We start from the raw sequence: 17,544 nt of genomic DNA, 5'->3' as shown, positions 1-17,544 counted from the left end.
ATCTACTCCCGTAGACTATACTCCTATGGCCATATTTATGTCCCTTGTAACCCCTCGCTCAACGTTCTCCATCATCAATAGAAAACAAATAGCAGGACGTAAGGTATTTCCTCGCCATGAGGGCGCAAATCTGGAAAACCCCCTTGGCGAACTCCCTTCTTGTACTTCCGGACATGTTCGCCACCCTACAAAGGATACTCGCAAATTCCCATACCATCAGTTAGCACAGGAAGGGGCTATGTCAGCTGGGGACCGACTCTAGATCAGATCCTCAATAACGGCTGGCAATCTCACGGCTTAACCATCGGCTTCCTCACCTTCATCGCAGAAGGCCGGTTCTACACTAACAGACCGACTTCTCCTTCCTGCACCATATTCTTCGGAGCGCTCACGTTCGTCATTCACCGCTACTATGATCTCCACATATGTGTTCCACAACCACACCAGACCCCGGGCGCGCCTGCAATGGAGCCCACGTCACCTTCACCATAAACTTCCAACTCAGAGGACGACGATCTCGCGGCCTTATTTTTACATATGTGTTTCATCGTATTTTTACATGTTTCATTATTATTTTCATTCTGGTTTTATTTCTATTTTTCGAGCTTTCAAATAAGTTTCATATCATTTTGTTAAATTACCTTTCATGGTTGGGCTGGCCAATGAAAGTGTTCTCTTAGCATATTTTCCATACGATATCATTTCCGTGTCATCGTAATTTTACATGTTCTCATTATTTATTCATAGATTCCCCTTAGCTTGTTTTCGTTATTGTTTCAATCCACAATTCGTCTATGTTTCATCTCAAATTTGATATAAGTTTTATTATGGTTTATTAAATTATTTTTGCATTTTTTATTATTGGTTCACTTCAGTTTCATTTCATATGATCTCACATTTGACATAAGTTTCATTATGGTGTCAAATTTGGAATTTTACTTGTTCAGAACAAGTTCAAAATTTAAAAGTGTTACAAATTTTAGAATCAGACTAAAAGTGTGGGTGGATGAACTATGGGTTGAAAGAATAAAATAGTCTGTGTGCAATAAATACTCTGTTACTATACAGTGGATGGTCCAATGAAAACAATACAAAAAAGTTCAATTCAGTAGAGTACTCGTATGCATTGTGTTTACTTGCACAAATGACGAACATGCAGGACCCGATAGTAACCAGTGCTACTAGAATTTCATTTCGGCAAGGAGCTCGCATTCCTAGGGCGGCGAATAAGCGAACAAGCCAGCCTCTGCTAAGTGAGCCTGTTTACCATATTGCTAGGTAAAGTATAATTTAATGTAAACAAAAATAGCAGACTGTATTTCATTGTGAGCATATGAATTATGAACGAAAACAACACGTAGGATAACAAACAGTTTCATTATTCAGATTCAAAGTCGAGACTATATAGTATAGTCCTAGGCATTATTCTGATGTGTAAGCAAACAAACATTTGGAAACAGGAAGTACATTTGGACATCAAACCGCCAGAATTCATGGGAATACTTGAATGAGTGAACGAGCGCCTAAGACTGGCATGATCTTGTAGTCACTAAATCCAGCTTCAAAGAAAATCTTGCTCCACTCTTGCTCGTCCCGCTCAGCCCCATTCTCCATCATCATGTAAAGATCAAACAGAACCTGTGTCTCCGTCTCCTTGCAAGAACCAGCACCGACGACGAAATCGATTATAATCACCTTCCCCCCAGCACCTCTTGTGCGGATGGCCTCTCTGCACTTGCGCAGTATCTTGACGCAGTCTTGGTCTTCCCAGTCATGCAAAATCCACTACAAAATTTATAGGAAGGATTGGTTGATTAATTTGGTTCATTATATATATAAGAAATGGATAGCTTGCTGCATTTGTATGTGCTACTCCCTCTGTAAAGAAATATAAGTGCGTTTGGATCAATCACTAAAATAATAATGATCTAAATGCTCTTATATATCCTTACGGAGGGAGTACTATGTAAGTACGTACCTTGAGTAGAACGGCATCCGCTGGTGGAATGTAGTCAAACATATCGCCGGAGACAAACTGCACGTTGGTGGTGTCGTCAGCCGCGGCTACCACGTTGGGGAGGTCCAGCACGGAGCACTTGATGTGAGGGAACGCTGTGGCAATGGCGGCAGCCACGACTCCTCCGCTGCCGCCGCCGACATCGACAAGTGAGCCGGCAACGGCCTCAAAGACGCTGCTGCACTCTCTCAGCAGAACCTCCATGACGAGACGGCTGTCCGCAGCCATTGCTGAGTAGAAGGGGGCACCATACGCGTCGTCCTTCTCCCACAACCCATTTTGCGTAGAGCCAAAATGGGCCTCGAACATGGCCCTGGCCGGCGTCTCAGTGGTGATCCACTCGCAGATGCTCATGGGAGTAGTGAAACTGACCTCGCTGACAAGCATACGCACCATCGGGGAGAGCCGACGCTTGCCGACTCCGAGAAGGAGGCGTGAAATCCGAGTGAGCTTGTACAGGGCACCACCACCGCCTTCTTTTTCTTCCGAGGTGAAGACACCAGTGACGGTAAGCGCGCGCATCAGCCGCCCGAAGTGTTGGACTTTCGTCGGGTGGACGCCGGTCGCGGCCGCAAGGTCAGACAAGGTGATGGCACCGCCACGGCCGTGGATGGCGTCGGCGACGCTGAGTTCTGTGGCGGCACCGAGCGCCATAGATTTGATGTAGGCTAGGGAGTGGTGGTAGAGATCCGTCTGGGCTTGGAGCAGCTCCTCCGTGCTCATCGCCTCGTCTTCAGCTCTCACTGGAGGCTCCATCTAGTACAATCCAATGAGGCTCTGTGTCTACTAAAACTCGTAGGTAGGCAAGTTTTCGATATGGGGGTCTTTCCACCTAGCCCTTTTATATTCTTCGAGCATTGTCACACAAGAATACAAGATAACAAGAGGTTTTTTTTTCGAAAAGTGGGGGCTCCCCGGCCTCTGCATCAGAACGATGCATACGGCCAACTTTATAAAAAAGCAAATAGGTTTAACAAGGTCTTAAAGTCTCAAACGAAAGTAAAGGAAAGCTCATAAAGAGCCAAAGGGCCAATAACAAACTAGCCAAAAAGCCACAATCGGCCGGCATAAGAAAGATAGGTAAACTAATTGCCTATCCTATTACATGACCGCCATTCAAACCGGTTGAAGATATCCCGTGCTACCATCTCCCACCGGATAGATCCAGTAACCAAACGCTCCCTGGCCTCCGTCGGAGTGAGTAGCGACCACGTACGGATCAACGCAGTGGCTCGGAAGATAACCTGCAAAAAATGAATATTTGTTGTTCTGTTAAAAACCAAATCATTTCTGCAGTTCCAGACTGCCCACAATAAAGCACATACTCCTACGCGAATGTGTCTCGCTGTTTCGGACTCTATCCCATTAAGCCACGTTCCAAATAACGTGCTAACAGAACTCGGAGGAGTAATGTCAAAGGCTATGTGGACTGTCCGACATAGAACTTTGGCCATCGAGCAATCAAGAAAAAGGTGTTTGATAGTTTCATCCCGATCACAAAAACTACACTTAGTAGGTCCTGTCCAGTTACGCTTTGCCAAATTGTCCTTGGTTAAGATGACTTGTTTATGTACAAACCACGTAAACACTTTAATTTTCAATGGAACTTTGACTGTCGAAACATATTTGGAACTAGGAATAGAGCTAGAATTGATCACATCGAGATACATTGATTTAACTGTACACTCTCCAGACCTAGTAAGTTTCCAGCGTAATTGATCGGGCTGTTGAGACAGCTGAACCTCCATCAGTCTACTCACTAGATGGAGCCACTCTTCCCAACGATTACCGGCTAGCGTCCTCCTGACCTAAATATTAAGGGGGATGGATTGAAGTATCGTTGCAACGAAAGCATCACGTCGTTGAACAATACGATACAGAGACGGGTATTGAAGTGCAAGGGGGTCTCTCCGAGCCAAGTATCCTCCCAGAATCGCGTGCTAGCGCCATTGACGATAATAAACTTTGTCCTATTAAAAAAGGCTAATTTGACTATCATAAGCCCTTTCCAAAAAGGTGAGTCTGTCGGCCTCGCTGTCACCTGGGACAAAGTTTTGGAATGAAGATACTTACTACTAAGAATCTGCGCCCATGTGGCATCGATCTCTACAGATAACTTAGACAGCCACATGCTGCGAAGACATCTGTTCTTGACCTCAAGATTTTCAATGCCAAGACCCCCTTGGTCTTTCGGTCGACAGATAATATCCCTTTGGTGAGTCTGTATTTTCTTTTTAGTTCATCGCTCTGCCAGAAGAATCGGGATCGATAGAAGTCCAGCCTTTTCCTAACTCCAACTGGGACTTCGAACAAAGACAAGAGAAACATAGGCATACTCGTGAGAACCAAATTAATCAGAATTAATCGGCCTCCGTATGACATGAGCTTGCCCTTCCAGCAACTCAGTTTCTTCTCAAAGAGATCCTCGATACACTTCCATTCTGTGTTTGTCAGCTTACGATGGTGAATTGGTATACCTAAATACGTAAAAGGTAAGGTCCCCAATTCGCACCCAAACAATTGCCTATAAGCCTCTTGTTCCTCATTGGCTCTTCCAAAGCAGAACAATTTGCTTTTGTGAAAGTTAATCATTAACCCGGTCAATTGTTCAAATAAGCATAACACCAGCTTCATATTTCTCGCTGTACTGTAGGATAGACACACCTCCATCAACTAGATGAGACACCAAGCCACCCACCTGACCAGCCTCCTTAGCCCTTCCTATTAGAATTGCCAACATATCAACTACAATGTTGAACAAAATAGGAGACATCGGAACCCCTTGTCTCAGGCCCTTATGTGTGTGTGGAAATAATGACCTATGTCGTCATTCACTTTAATTCCAACACTCCCTTTTTGCGTGAAAGATTCTACCTGGCGTCGCCAGGCTTCATCAAAACCTTTCATATGTAAGGCCTGTTGAAGGAAAGGCCATTTGACTTTATCGTACGCTTTCTCGAAATCCACCTTGAAAACAACTCCATCTAGTTTTTTCGTGTGAATTTCGTGGAGCGTTTCATGAAGGACCACAACCCCTTCTAGGATGTTTCTGTCCGGCATGAAAGCAGTTTGGGAATGCTGCACCACAGAATGCGCAGTCTGCGTGAGCCTATTAGTCCCAACCTTGGTGAAATTTTTGAAACTAACCTTGAGAAGACAGATCGGCCTGAACTGCTCAATTCTCACAGCCTTTGTTTTCTTAGGAAGCAATGTTATCATTCCAAAGTTCAAGTGAAATAACTGAAGCTGTCCAGAGAATAAATCATGGAACATTGGTTGCAAATCCCCCTTAATAATATGCCAACACTTTTTATAGAATTCCGCCGGAAATCCATCCGGCCCTGGAGCCTTATTGTTTTTCATCTGTGTAATGGCTTCAAACACCTCTTTCCCCGAAAAAGGGGCAATCAAAATATCATTCTCATCAGCAGTAAGTTGAGGCACATCCTCAATCCTAGACTCATCCAGGGATACACAATTATCCTCCAGAGGCCCAAACAACTGCTTGTAGTATTCGGTTATGTATAATTTTAGGTTTTCCTGTCCTAAAATCGTTCCTTCATCTTGGTTCAAGCTGAAAGATTCTATTCTTTCTGTGCTTGCCATTAGCGATCATGTGAAAGAATTGAGTATTCGCGTCCCCCTGGACAACTTTGCGAACCTTAGCCCGCAGCGCCCACTTTAATTCCTCTTCACGGAGAAGCTCTTTCAATCTCATCTCCGCCTCCAGTTTATCATGAAGCTCTGTGGCTTGCAAAATTGTGGACTCGGCTTTTAAATCTAGAGACTGAATAAGTGTAAGGAGCCTTTCCTTTTCGACCTTATAAACCCCACTAAGATGCTTAGCCCACCCACGCAAGAAACTTCTCAAGTGCCTTATCTTATTCTGTCAGCGCTCAATCGAAGTCCTACCTCCTGCATCCTTAGCCCATTCCCTGGCTATCATATCCAAGAAGCCTTCTCGTTCAAACCATGCCAGCTCGAAAGAAAAGGAGTTTTTGTTCCCCATGTGGGTTGGCTCACCAGAGTCCACAAATAAAGGCGTGTGGTCAGAAATACCACGCGAAAGAGCCTGGACCGTTACCAAAGGAAATATCTGTTCCCATTCGACGCTCACTAGGACTCGATCCAGCTTCTCAAACGTCGGATTTGGCAAAGTATTAGCCCAGGTGAATTTTCTACCCGAAAGCTCTATCTCTCTAGGATCCAAGCTTTCAATAATGGTATTAAACATAAACGACCACCTGCCGTCGAAATTATCATTATTCTTTTCCTCTCTCCTCCTAATGATGTTGAAATCACCCCCATCCAGGATTGGGAGCTGCTCAGAGCCGCAAATTTGAACAAGATCCGCCAAGAACTCTGGTTTGAGATCGGGCTGCGCGGGAGCATAACTGCCATCAGAGCCCAATTAAACCCGTTGGCTTTCGACCTAACCCGGAACTTAATTGTGAAATCTCCCATCACTACACTTCAGACTTCTAGCGAATCGCATCTCACTCCAAGTAAGATCCCACCCGATCTTCCTCTCGGAGGCAGGCAGTGCCAATTGAAATCAACACCTCCCGATAAAGTACTGAGAAACTGGGGCGAAAAATTATCTCTACCAGTTTCCGAGAGAGTGATAAAATCCAACCTATGCTCGATAGACGCATCTGCAAGAAACCTTCTTTTAGCCAAGTCTTTCAGACCTCTGCTATTCCAAAAGATTCCTTTCATATTTCATCATGAAGTGTTTTAATAGTACGGATCCTAGCACTCCTACGCACCGCCGAAGCAGGGTAGATCTTCCGCTTCCACTTGCGTTTAGGTTTGTTTTGATCCTCCACCCAGTCCTCACAACCGGGCTCCATGGATCGATCTACGGCAGCCTCAAAAGTGTTATCCTCTTCCTCTGACTCAGGAATGGATGGTGCAAGATCTGCACAAAAATTATCGAGCACCCTGACCCCCAACGCATCGATATCTGCATCATTCATGGGTTTAACCGCTGCTAAGTTTTGAATCATTTCTAAAGCGCGTTCCGCTTCCAAATCCAGGATATCATTTACAAAGTTAGAAATTTCACTATCATTACTACCTAGTGAAACTCCCAATTGATTTGAATTATTAATAATCTCATTATTAGAAAAATGCAGAATGGAATTAGAAGTGTTGACCGACATACCAGTAGTGACCTCAATGTCACGAAGCTTGGCCGCCCTCATGGCGCACCGCTGCTGCATGTCATCAACCTCCGGATGATCCTAGAGACGACAGCTCATCCGTCGCCCCGCAGAGACAGGATCTAGAATCCCTCCAAAGGCGATGACCTCCTCCCGAGTGACCCCGCTCGGAGTAAAGCCACCGGCCTCACCCCCAGCACACCGCGAAGCTGCACACCTCGAAGAGTCGGCGGGAGCTGCCGGGGGCAGCGGCGGGGACCTCCCCGGCCCCACTGACGTCCGCCTCGAACCGAGGCCCTGGGACGTTGGCGCACCGGGAGAGGGAAGCGCGTGGGCCGCCTGCCCGTACGCTCCTCCCGCCCCAGCCCTCTGGCTAGAAGAGGTCTCCGGCGCCATAGGGGGTGTGGCCTCCCTAGCCGCCAGAGGTGAAGAGGGGGCCGAGGCCACCTGCCCTGGACCGCCTCCCCTAAGCACAACCGCCATCTGCAGCTCCGGCACCGCGAGAAGAGAAGAAGGAGCCGAGGCCACCTGCCATGGACTCCCTCCCCTAGGGACAGCCTCCATAGTCGACTCCGTCTCCCGAGGTGACACCGCAGGGAGAGCGGGGGAAAGAGGGGCCACCTGCCCAAGCTCCGCCTCCCCTCCCCTTACCGAGGTCTGCACAGAGATAATCCCCTCCAAACCTCCAAGCACGGGACTATCAGCAGCAACAAAATCCAGGGTAGGTAGCGTGCGCTCAAACACGTCATCGGACTCCACCCGGTCACTCCAGAGTCTGGGAGGAGCAGAAGCTGGCTCAAACGACCCAAATCTCAGAGAACTCATAGGCACCGAAGAGGATGGTGCCGTCCCGTCCCTGGGCGTCTGAGGAACGGGCCCCGATTAGTTGGACAACTCTCGTCCAACATCATCAACCGGTGCCTCCTTAGCACCCGAGCTGTCATCACCCTCGTGCATATCTACATCAGTCCCATTGATAGCCTCAGCGAAGAGAGCGGCATCCTCAAACTCAATCTCGAGGTTGAAAATCTGTCCCCTATATGTCCACTTAACCACATCAGGCACGAACTCAATATCGAGAACACTCACCAGCAGTCGGGCCACCCCATGAGCTCGAGTAAAGGCCATATCCACTCTCTCAGTTTTCTCACCCCGTCGCCTGCGTCCCTCTCTGAGGCGACTCGGGGGAACCCTAGCCCCCTCCGCCGCCGGCCCTCCTCCACCCTCCCTCCCCCCTCGCCGCCGCCGAGGGACACAGCCGGGCAAAGCCAAGGCAGTGCCAGCGGCGGGGCCTCTCCCTGGCGCGTCTCTCTCTCCCCTAGCGGCGGCGCGAGTTCTTCCGGCGGCGTCTTGGCGGCGTGGCGTGGCGGAGCTCCGGCGATGACTCGATCCTACAGCGGGGTGGAGGGCAGGGCACCGTCTAGTGGTGCTGCCTCCGCGACGGCTGCGGCTTGGGGCCCTTGACCCCGATCTGATCTGGATCTGGTGGTGCTTGGGCCTGGGCTATGGCGGCTGGCGAGGCGTGGTGTTCGTCGGGGCTTGTCGGCCTCTAGGCACCATGGGGGTGCCGGCGGCAACGCGTGCCCGGCGTGGTGACGCTGGTGGACGTGGTGGTCATCTTCTTCCAGAGATGGCCGGCCAGAGGCTTGGTGATCGGATCTCGAGATCCATCATCTAGTCCCGACTGCGAGTAGGGGAGACATGGTTGCCGGTGAAAATCGAGCCGACGGTAGGCGATGGCGGCGTTCTCGTCGTTACCTTGATGGAGGCATCATCGTGTAACTACTGTCGACCCACTCGTGCTGCTCCACGGGAAACTCTAGGATCTGGTGTTCCAGATCGGACGATTGTGGCACCGCTGTCTCGTTTCTCTCTTGGGAGCATCGTTTGTGGAGCAGCGCTGGAAGTCAGAGGCAGGAGGTGGAGCGGCTTCGTCTTGCACGGAGCTTCGGTGGAGATGTCAAGTCATGCCTGACCGACAGGTGCTACACTTTGTCATACTTGGTCGGCAGGTGCTACGCATGAAAGATCTTCCAAGGACTTCAAGCTGTGTCAGCTGGTGGTACTTGGCAGCATGGTGCTGAGGTGTATCAGTGGCGACCGCGATGTGCTCAGTTGTTTGCGGGCAGGGAGGAGGTGCCGCTGGGCGCAGTGGTGGCGTCGACGATAGCTAGACCGAGTAAGGTTGATGCATCAGTACAATTCTGAAGATGGAGCGGTGGCAGTTGGCGGCGGCGGCCTCTGAGAGCACGCCGGACCAGTGTGTGCCCCAGACCCGGCAAGTGGCTAGGTTGGGGTCTCAGGTCTTAGATGTTAGGCTTGGATGCGATGTCTGTTTGGTATTAGGCCCAGGCTATCTGCGTCCCTTCATCAACTGGATAGGTGTAGCGACAGTTTGTTGCTTAGACGGCGGCTTTAGTCTTACTGTTGTATGACTTTGTAAGATCTTGTGAGAAAAATTAATAAAGTATCCTGTACAAATAAGTATCGGTGCTTAAGGAAAGCCTAGTTTATTTCTCAAAGCACCTCTCCTAAGCACCTTACATTGTACAAGGCCTAAGAAAGCTCTGACTTACTATTGTTGCTGCATCAGCAAGAAAAGTACTCTTCATTTCAAAAAGAAGCTGAAAGTGCTAGAGTGAAAAATATCATATATGCGGAAGCTGGATATATATCACCAGCAAGGTGGAGAAGTGGGGAAAAATGATGAAATGTGGTTATCAATCTTTTGAAATGCAAGCAAGTAAGCGGATGGGTGTTTGAACTATCTTTGTGTGATCAGAACAAATCCATGTCCATTAATTAGTCTTAATATCATCTTCACAGTACCAGGGACTCCCGGGTACTAAAAGTGCTTAATAATCTTATAATTAGGTGGAGCCATTTTCATTACCTGCATATAAATGCGTACGAATGATGATATTTTATATATTTTTTCTTTGCAACTTCGGAGTGCCCACAAAGTGAAATGGAAGGTGTAAACATAACTTCATTCAACCTCCAGTAAAAGTAAAATTTCCTTTCCATGTACCACTCTGTACCAACTTCTCCAATATCTGTTGATTCTCATGTTTTTGTTTTCCTTCAATATTTCATACGTTCTACAGCTCAGCCGAAATCCTCGAGCTGGTCAACCCTGCCCCCGCGTCGCCCGCAACAGGCGATACGGGGGAAACCTTCATCGCCACCGGTAGCCTTCCTCCGCCAGTGCCCCCCTCCCCCCGCATCGCTGCCGCCGGAGGGCCGGCCAGCGAAGCCGCGCCGCGCTCGGGGACGGCGGCGGCGGGGCGGTTTCACCCCCCTCCCCCTGATGTCTACTACAAAACCTTCTTCTTGTAGACGTTGTTGGGCCTCCAAGTGCAGAGCTTTGTAGGACAGTAGCAAATTTCTTTCAAGTGGATGACCTAAGGTTTATCAATCCGTGGGAGGCGTAGGATGAAGATAGTCTCTCTCAAACAACCCTGCAACCAAATAACAAAGAGTCTCTTGTGTCCCCAACACACCCAATACAATGGTAAATTGTATAGGTGCACTAATTCGGCGAAGAGATGGTGATACAAGTGCAATATGGATGGTATATATAGGTTTTTGTAATCTGAAAATATAAAAACAGCAAGGTAACTAATAATAAAAGTGAGCGTAAATGGTATTGCAATGCTAGGAAACAGGGCCTAGAGTTCATACTTTCACTAGTGCAAGTTCTCTCAACAATAATAACATAATTGGATCATATAACTATCCCTCGACATGCAACAAAGAGTCACTCCAAAGTAACTAATAGCGGAGAACAAACGAAGAGATTATGGTAGGGTACGAGACCACCTCAAAGTTATCCTTTCTGATCGATCTATTCAAGAGTCCGTAGTAAAATAACATGAAGCTATTCTTTCCGTTCAATCTATCATAGAGTTCGTACTAGAATAACACCTTAAGACACAAATCAACCAAAACCCTAATGTCACCTAGATACTCCATTGTCACCTCAAGTATCCGTGGGCATGATTATACGATATGCATCACACAATCTCAGATTCATCTATTCAACCAACACAAAGTATTTCAAAGAGTGCCCCAAAGTTTCTACCAGAGAGTCAAGACGAAAACGTGTGCCAACCCCTATGCATAGGTTCATGGGCGGAACCCGCAAGTTGATCACCAAAACATACATCAAGTGGATCACGTGATATCCCATTGTCACCATAGATAAGCACGACAAGACATACATCAAGTGTTCTCAAATCCTTAAAGACTCAATCCGATAAGATAACTTCAAAGGGAGAACTCAATCCATTACAAGAGAGTAGAGGGGGAGAAGCATCATAAGATCCAACTATAATAGCAAAGCTCATGATACATCAAGATCGTGCTGAATCAAGAACACGAGAGAGAGAGAGAGATCAAACACATAGCTACTGGTACATACCCTCAGCCCCGAGGGTGAACTACTCCCTCTTCGTCATGGAGAGCGCCGGGATGATGAAGATGGCCACCGGTGAGGGATACCCTGAGGGAGTCCTGGATTAGGGGGTCCTCGGACAGCCAGACTATATACTTTAGCCGGACTGTTAGACTATGAAGACACAAGATTGAAGACTCCGTCCCGTGTCCGGATGGGACTCTCCTTGGCGTGGAAGGCAAGCTTGGCAATCCGGATATGTAGATCTCCTCCCTTGTAACCGACTCTGTGTAACCCTAGCCCCCTCCTGTGTCTATATAAACCGGAGGGTTTAGTCCCTAGGACAACAACAATCATACCATAGGCTAGCTTCTAAGGTTTACCCTCTACGATCTCGTGGTAGATCAACTCTTGTAATACTCATATCATCAAGATCAATCAAGCAGGAAGTAGGGTATTACCTCCATCGAGAGGGCCCGAACCTGGGTAAACATCGTGTCCCCCGCCTCCTGTTACCATCCGCCTTAGACGCACAGTTCAGGACCCCCTACCCGAGATCCGCCGGTTTTGACACCGACATTGGTGCTTTCATTGAGAGTTCCACTCTGCCGTCGCGATAAAGGCTTGATGGCTCCTTCAATCATCGCCAACGATGCGATCCAGGGTGAGGTTTTCCTCCCCGGACAGATCTTTGTATTCGGCGGCTTCGTACTGTGGGCCAACTCGCTTGGCCATCTGGAGCAGATCGAGAGCTACGCCCCTGGCTGTCAGGTCAGGTTTGGAAATTTAAACTACAGTGCCAACATCCGCGGAGACTTTATCTTTGACGGATTCGAGCCCATGTCAGGTGCGCCGCACAGTCACGACGAGCACGACTTAGCTCTGCCGCCGGACGGTGTTCGGGAGATCACACCCATGGCTACTCCGGCCCTAGATCCGGAGTCGATTGCGCCGTCCGAGGACGGGTGGATGGACCCCGCCTCGGAGGCCACACACTGAGTGGCGATAGAGCCGAATACTGACTTCACCTCCTATGAGACCTGTGTCGCCGGACACCTGGATTCATCCCCGGCCACGGGCTCTGAGCCGCCTGCGTATGTGCCTATCGAATCTGATTGGGCACCGATTATGGAGTTTTCCTCCGCGGATATCTTTCAGCACTCACCACTGGGCGACGTGCTGAACTCATTGAGGTCTCTCTCCTTGTCAGGAGACCCTTGGCCGAACTATGTCTGGCTAGAATGGGATGCGGACGACGAAGAAATTCGCTCCCCACCCACCAGCCACTTAGTAGCCACTGTCGACGATTTAACCGACATGCTCGATTTCGGCTCCGAAGACATCGACGGTATGGACGACGATACAGGAGACGAACAGGAACCACCGCCCACAGGGCGCTGGACTGCCACCTCATCATATGATATATACATGGTGGACACCCCCAAAGAAGGCGACGGCGATAAGACAACCGAGGATAATCCCTCCAAGAAGCAACCCAAGCACCGACGTCAGCGGCGCCGCTCTAAGTCCCGCCATAGCAAAAGCAGCGATACCGGCACAAGAGACAATAACGCTCCGGATAGTGCCAAAGACGACGACAATCCCCTCCAGCCAGACCTCGAGCGAGAGGATGAACAAGCTAGCCCTCCGGAATAGGCAGCAGACGGAGAATCAGAGGATGACAATTACATGCCTCTCTCCGAAGACGAGGTGAGCCTCGGCGACGAAGAATTTATCGTGCCTGAGGATCCCGTCGAGCAGGAGCGCTTCAAGCGTCGGCTTATAGCCACAACAAACAGCCTGAAGAAAAAGCAACAACAGCTTCGAGCTGATCAATATCTGCTAGCGGATAGATGGACTGAAGTCCTGGAGGTAGAGGAATACGAACTCGAGCGCCCAACCAAGAGTTACCCAAAGCAGGTTGCTACCCCAAATCGAGGAGGAAGCATTAAAACCTACATCACCAGCGTATGATGCGGCTGATCGGCCACCTCGTGGCCGAGACAGAGGGGCATATCAGCCCGAAGTCCAGCCCGCACCCCGCCGCCATTCAAACATAAATACCAAGGCCTGGGGCAACACGCGGGACCTGCGAGACGTATAGGAAAACAGAGCAGGACAAACAAGATCGATCTACGGATCACGGGGTCGCGCCCCAATGTGTGATGATGATCGTCATGCCGGATACACTAAAAGCAAATCCGGCGGGGCCGAATACAGCAGACAAGACTCGTATGAACTGCGTCGTGACATAGCCCGGCACAGAGGCGCTGCACACCCACTATGCTTCACCGATGAAGTAATGGATCATGAATTCCTAGAAGGATTCAAACCCGTGAACATTGAGTCATATGATGGTACAACAGACCCCGCGGTATGGATCGAGGATTTCCTCGTCCACATCCACATGGCCCGCGATGACGATCTACATGCTATCAAGTACCTCCCACTAAAACTCAAAGGACCAGCTCGACATTGGCTGAATAGCCTGCCAGCAAACTCCATTGGCAGTTGGGAGAATTTGGAAGACGCATTCCTTGACAACTTCTAGGGCACTTATGTGCGACCACCAGATGCTGATGTCTTGAGCCACATAACCCAACAGCCAGGGGAATCGGCCAGGAAATTCTGGACTCGGTTCCTAACTAAAAAGAACCAAATTGTCGACTGTCCGGATGCCGAGGCCTTAGCGGCATTTAAACATAACATCCGGGACGAGTGGCTCGCCTGACACCGCGGCCAAGAGAAGCCGAAGTCCATGGCAGCCCTCACGACACTCATGACCCGCTTTTGCGCGGGCGAGGACAGCTGGCTAGCTCGCAGCAACAGCACATCAAGAAATCCCGGCAATTCAGACGCCAAAGATACTATTGGCAGACCACGTCGCAACAGACACAAGCGCCACAACAACGGCGACAACGCCGAAGACACGACAGTCAATGCCGGATTCAGTGGCTCTAAATCCGGTCAGCGGAAGAAGCCGTTCAAAACAAGCAATCCGGTCCCGTCCAGTTTGGACCGTATACTCGATTGCTCGTTAAAATTCATGGCACCCCCGATAAGCCAGCCAATCACACCAACAGAGAATGCTGGGTATTCAAGCAGGCCGACAAGTTAAATGCCAAAAACAAGGACAAGGGGCTCCATAGCGACGACGAGGAGGAGCCTCGGCCGCCGAACATTGGAGGACAGAAGAGGTTCCCTCCACAAGTGAAAACGGTGAACATGATATACGCAACCCATATTCCCAAGAGGGAACGGAAGCGTGCACTAAGGGACGTCTATGCTATGGAGCCAGTCGCCCCAAAGTTGAACCCATGGTCCTCTTGTCCGATCACCTTCGATCGCAGGGACCACCCCACTAGTATCCGTCATGGCGGATCTGCCGCATTGGTCCTTGACCCCATCATTGACGGATTTCACCTCACTCGCGTCCTTATGGACGGTGGCAGCAGCCTGAACCTGCTCTATCAGGATACAGTGTGCAAAATGGGCATAGACCCCTCGAGGATCAAACCCACCAAAACCACCTTTGAAGGTGTAATCCCAGGTGTAGAGGCCTGTTGCACGGACTCAATCACACTGGAAGTGGTCTTCGGATCTCCGGACAATTTTCGACGCGAGGAGTTAATCTTCGGCATCGTCCCCTTTCGCAGCGGCTATCACGCACTGCTCGGACGAACCGCATTTCCCAGATTCAATGCGGTACCGCATTATGCATACCTCAAACTCAAAATGCCAGGACCACGCGGGGTTATAACAGTTAATGGAAACACAGAGCGCTCGCTCCGCACGGAGGAGCACACTGCAGCCCTCGCAGCAGAAGCGCAAAGCAGCCTTAATAGGCAAACCGCCAATTCGGCGAAAAAGACCCCGGACACCTTCAAGCGAGTCCGGGGTACCCCGCAGGAGGATCGCCATGCACGTTTTGAGCTCGCCTAGCAATTCGGCCTCCGTCCTAGTCCCAGTCAAGTGGCGAAATTTGCGCCGCGCGTACATAACTACGCACTCAAGATACCATGGGCATAGGCGGAGGCACAGCTACGGCACGTCCCACAAGGTGGCTCAACCGCCCTAGGGGCCATATACCTTTATCATTTTCTCTCTTTCAGGACCTTACTCTCTGGAAGCCCTTTTCGGCAATCTAATTGTTGGACCCATCGCGGTAAGGAAATACCAAGGAAGCAAGACGCTCTGACGTACAAGGGAATCCCTAGGTGGTCTCTGATAACGATCGAAATACCTGTTTTACATACCCATACGCAGCTTGCCCTTGGATAGGACATGTCAAATAGTCCTATTTTTTGCTTATTGCACTACTTGTATCCGTCGCTTTGACGTATTATTTAATAACAATGCATATCGTTAGTCTATTATTGCATTCCCCTTTCTTTTTTTTCCTTGTCTGCTTATTTACGACAAATTGCACCCGTACATCCTGGTATGACCAGTGCGCCAGGGGCTTTAGTATACCCCATAATACAGTGTGAGAAGTCCGAACACTTTCGACAGTGCGGCACCCCGAACTTATAGAATTATATGCACCAGCTCCGAATCATGTCTTGGGTCAATAGTTGGGTTTGCCCGGCTCCCATGTTTTGGTACCTTACGTTCCGCAATATCGGCTAAGGTAGCCTTGGGAGAACTACTGCGATTGTGTCCCGGTTCTTCCGGACGAGCACCTCAGTAGAGAAAGCCGAAAACTGACTGTCATAATGAGGCGAGAGCTGGTCGCTGTTCGAGAGGTCTCAAGTCCTTAAAGTCTCTTTCCGCTTCGGGCAAGGAGTCGGCTTGCCCGACTTAGGCGTATATAGTGTCCCAAATTCGGCCTTCGGAATACTAGGGGCTTCGCCAAAATTTAAAATTGTAGACTTCTATGGCTAAGTGAGAGTGATAAAGCTTTATAGTCCGATTGCCTGGTTCATTGTGCTAAACACCTCCTTCGAAGGACCCAAAATTGGGATAAAGAGTGCTCAGGTTTACCCCGAACACCTTAGTACTAGTTACATGGGGGCAGAAGCCGACGACTGGCCAACTCTCAGATTTTATAAACGGCCGCACAGAAGGTAATATTTTAAATTAACAAGCATTGCATACGCAAATGAACTCGTTTCATATTACAGGATCACATGAGTACATTCATTCAAATATTACATCCTTAGCACATTCCTCCGCCACAAGGCGAGCACCCTTCAGGACACTGTCATAATACTTTTCGGGGTGGCGATGCTCCTTGCCCTCCGGCGGCCCTTCCTTCACCAGCTTTTCGGCGTCCAGCTTCGCCCTGTGCACCTTCGCCCGGGCAAAAGCCCTGCGCGCACCCTCAATGCAGACGGACCGCTTTATGACTTCAAACCGTGTGCAGGCATTCACAAGCCGCCTCACCAGACCGAAGTAGCTACCAGGCAGGGGTCGCCATGCCACATCCAGACCATAAGACCCTTCATGGCCTGTTCGGCCGCCTTGTGAAGCTCGACCAGTTGCTTCAACTGGTCGCTCAAGGGCATTGGATGTTCGGTCCCAGTATACTGAGACCAGAACAACTTCTCCGCCGAGCTCCCCTCCTCGGCCCGGTAGAACTCCGTGGCATCCGACACACTGCGGGGTAGATCTGCGAACGCTTCTGGAGAACTCCGAACTCGGGTAAGTAAAAAGAAAGTTTCCTTCACATGCTTGCTTTGCATAATGAATGCCTTACCCGCCGCTATCTTCTTAACCGCCTAAATTTCCTGGAGGGCCTTTTGGGCTTTGGCCTTGGCATGTTGTGCGCTTTCGAGGGCCTTCGCAAGCTCGGACCCTTGCGTCATAGAGTCAAGCTCCAAGGACTCGTGTTTCTTGACGAGAGCCTGGAGCTCTTGCTGCACCTCGCCTACTCGGGCCTCTTGCTTCTCTCGCTCGATGTGCTCCTTGGCCGCTTTGTCTTCGGCCTCAGATAGCGCCTTCTGCAGGGCCGCCACTTCGGTCGT

At 49.6% G+C, this 17,544-nt stretch overlaps 1 protein-coding gene across 1 annotated transcript; it reads right to left on the bottom strand.

The window, feature by feature from the left end:
* Nucleotides 1-1,358: 1,358 nt before the first annotated feature.
* LOC109745977 (acetylserotonin O-methyltransferase 1-like) lies at nucleotides 1,359-2,829 on the bottom strand. The gene is made up of 2 exons (XM_020305095.3): nucleotides 1,979-2,829; nucleotides 1,359-1,785 (listed from the first exon to the last, which is right to left on the bottom strand). Exons 1-2 carry the CDS (start codon nucleotides 2,771-2,773, stop codon nucleotides 1,492-1,494), a joined length of 1,089 nt encoding a protein of 362 aa, XP_020160684.1. The 5' UTR covers nucleotides 2,774-2,829; the 3' UTR covers nucleotides 1,359-1,491.
* Nucleotides 2,830-17,544: the final 14,715 nt, after the last annotated feature.

Source organism: Aegilops tauschii, chromosome 1 (assembly GCF_002575655.3).
Source record: "Aegilops tauschii subsp. strangulata cultivar AL8/78 chromosome 1, Aet v6.0, whole genome shotgun sequence".
Lineage (NCBI taxonomy): Eukaryota > Viridiplantae > Streptophyta > Magnoliopsida > Poales > Poaceae > Aegilops > Aegilops tauschii.
This window is presented reverse-complemented; position numbering and strand designations above follow the sequence as displayed.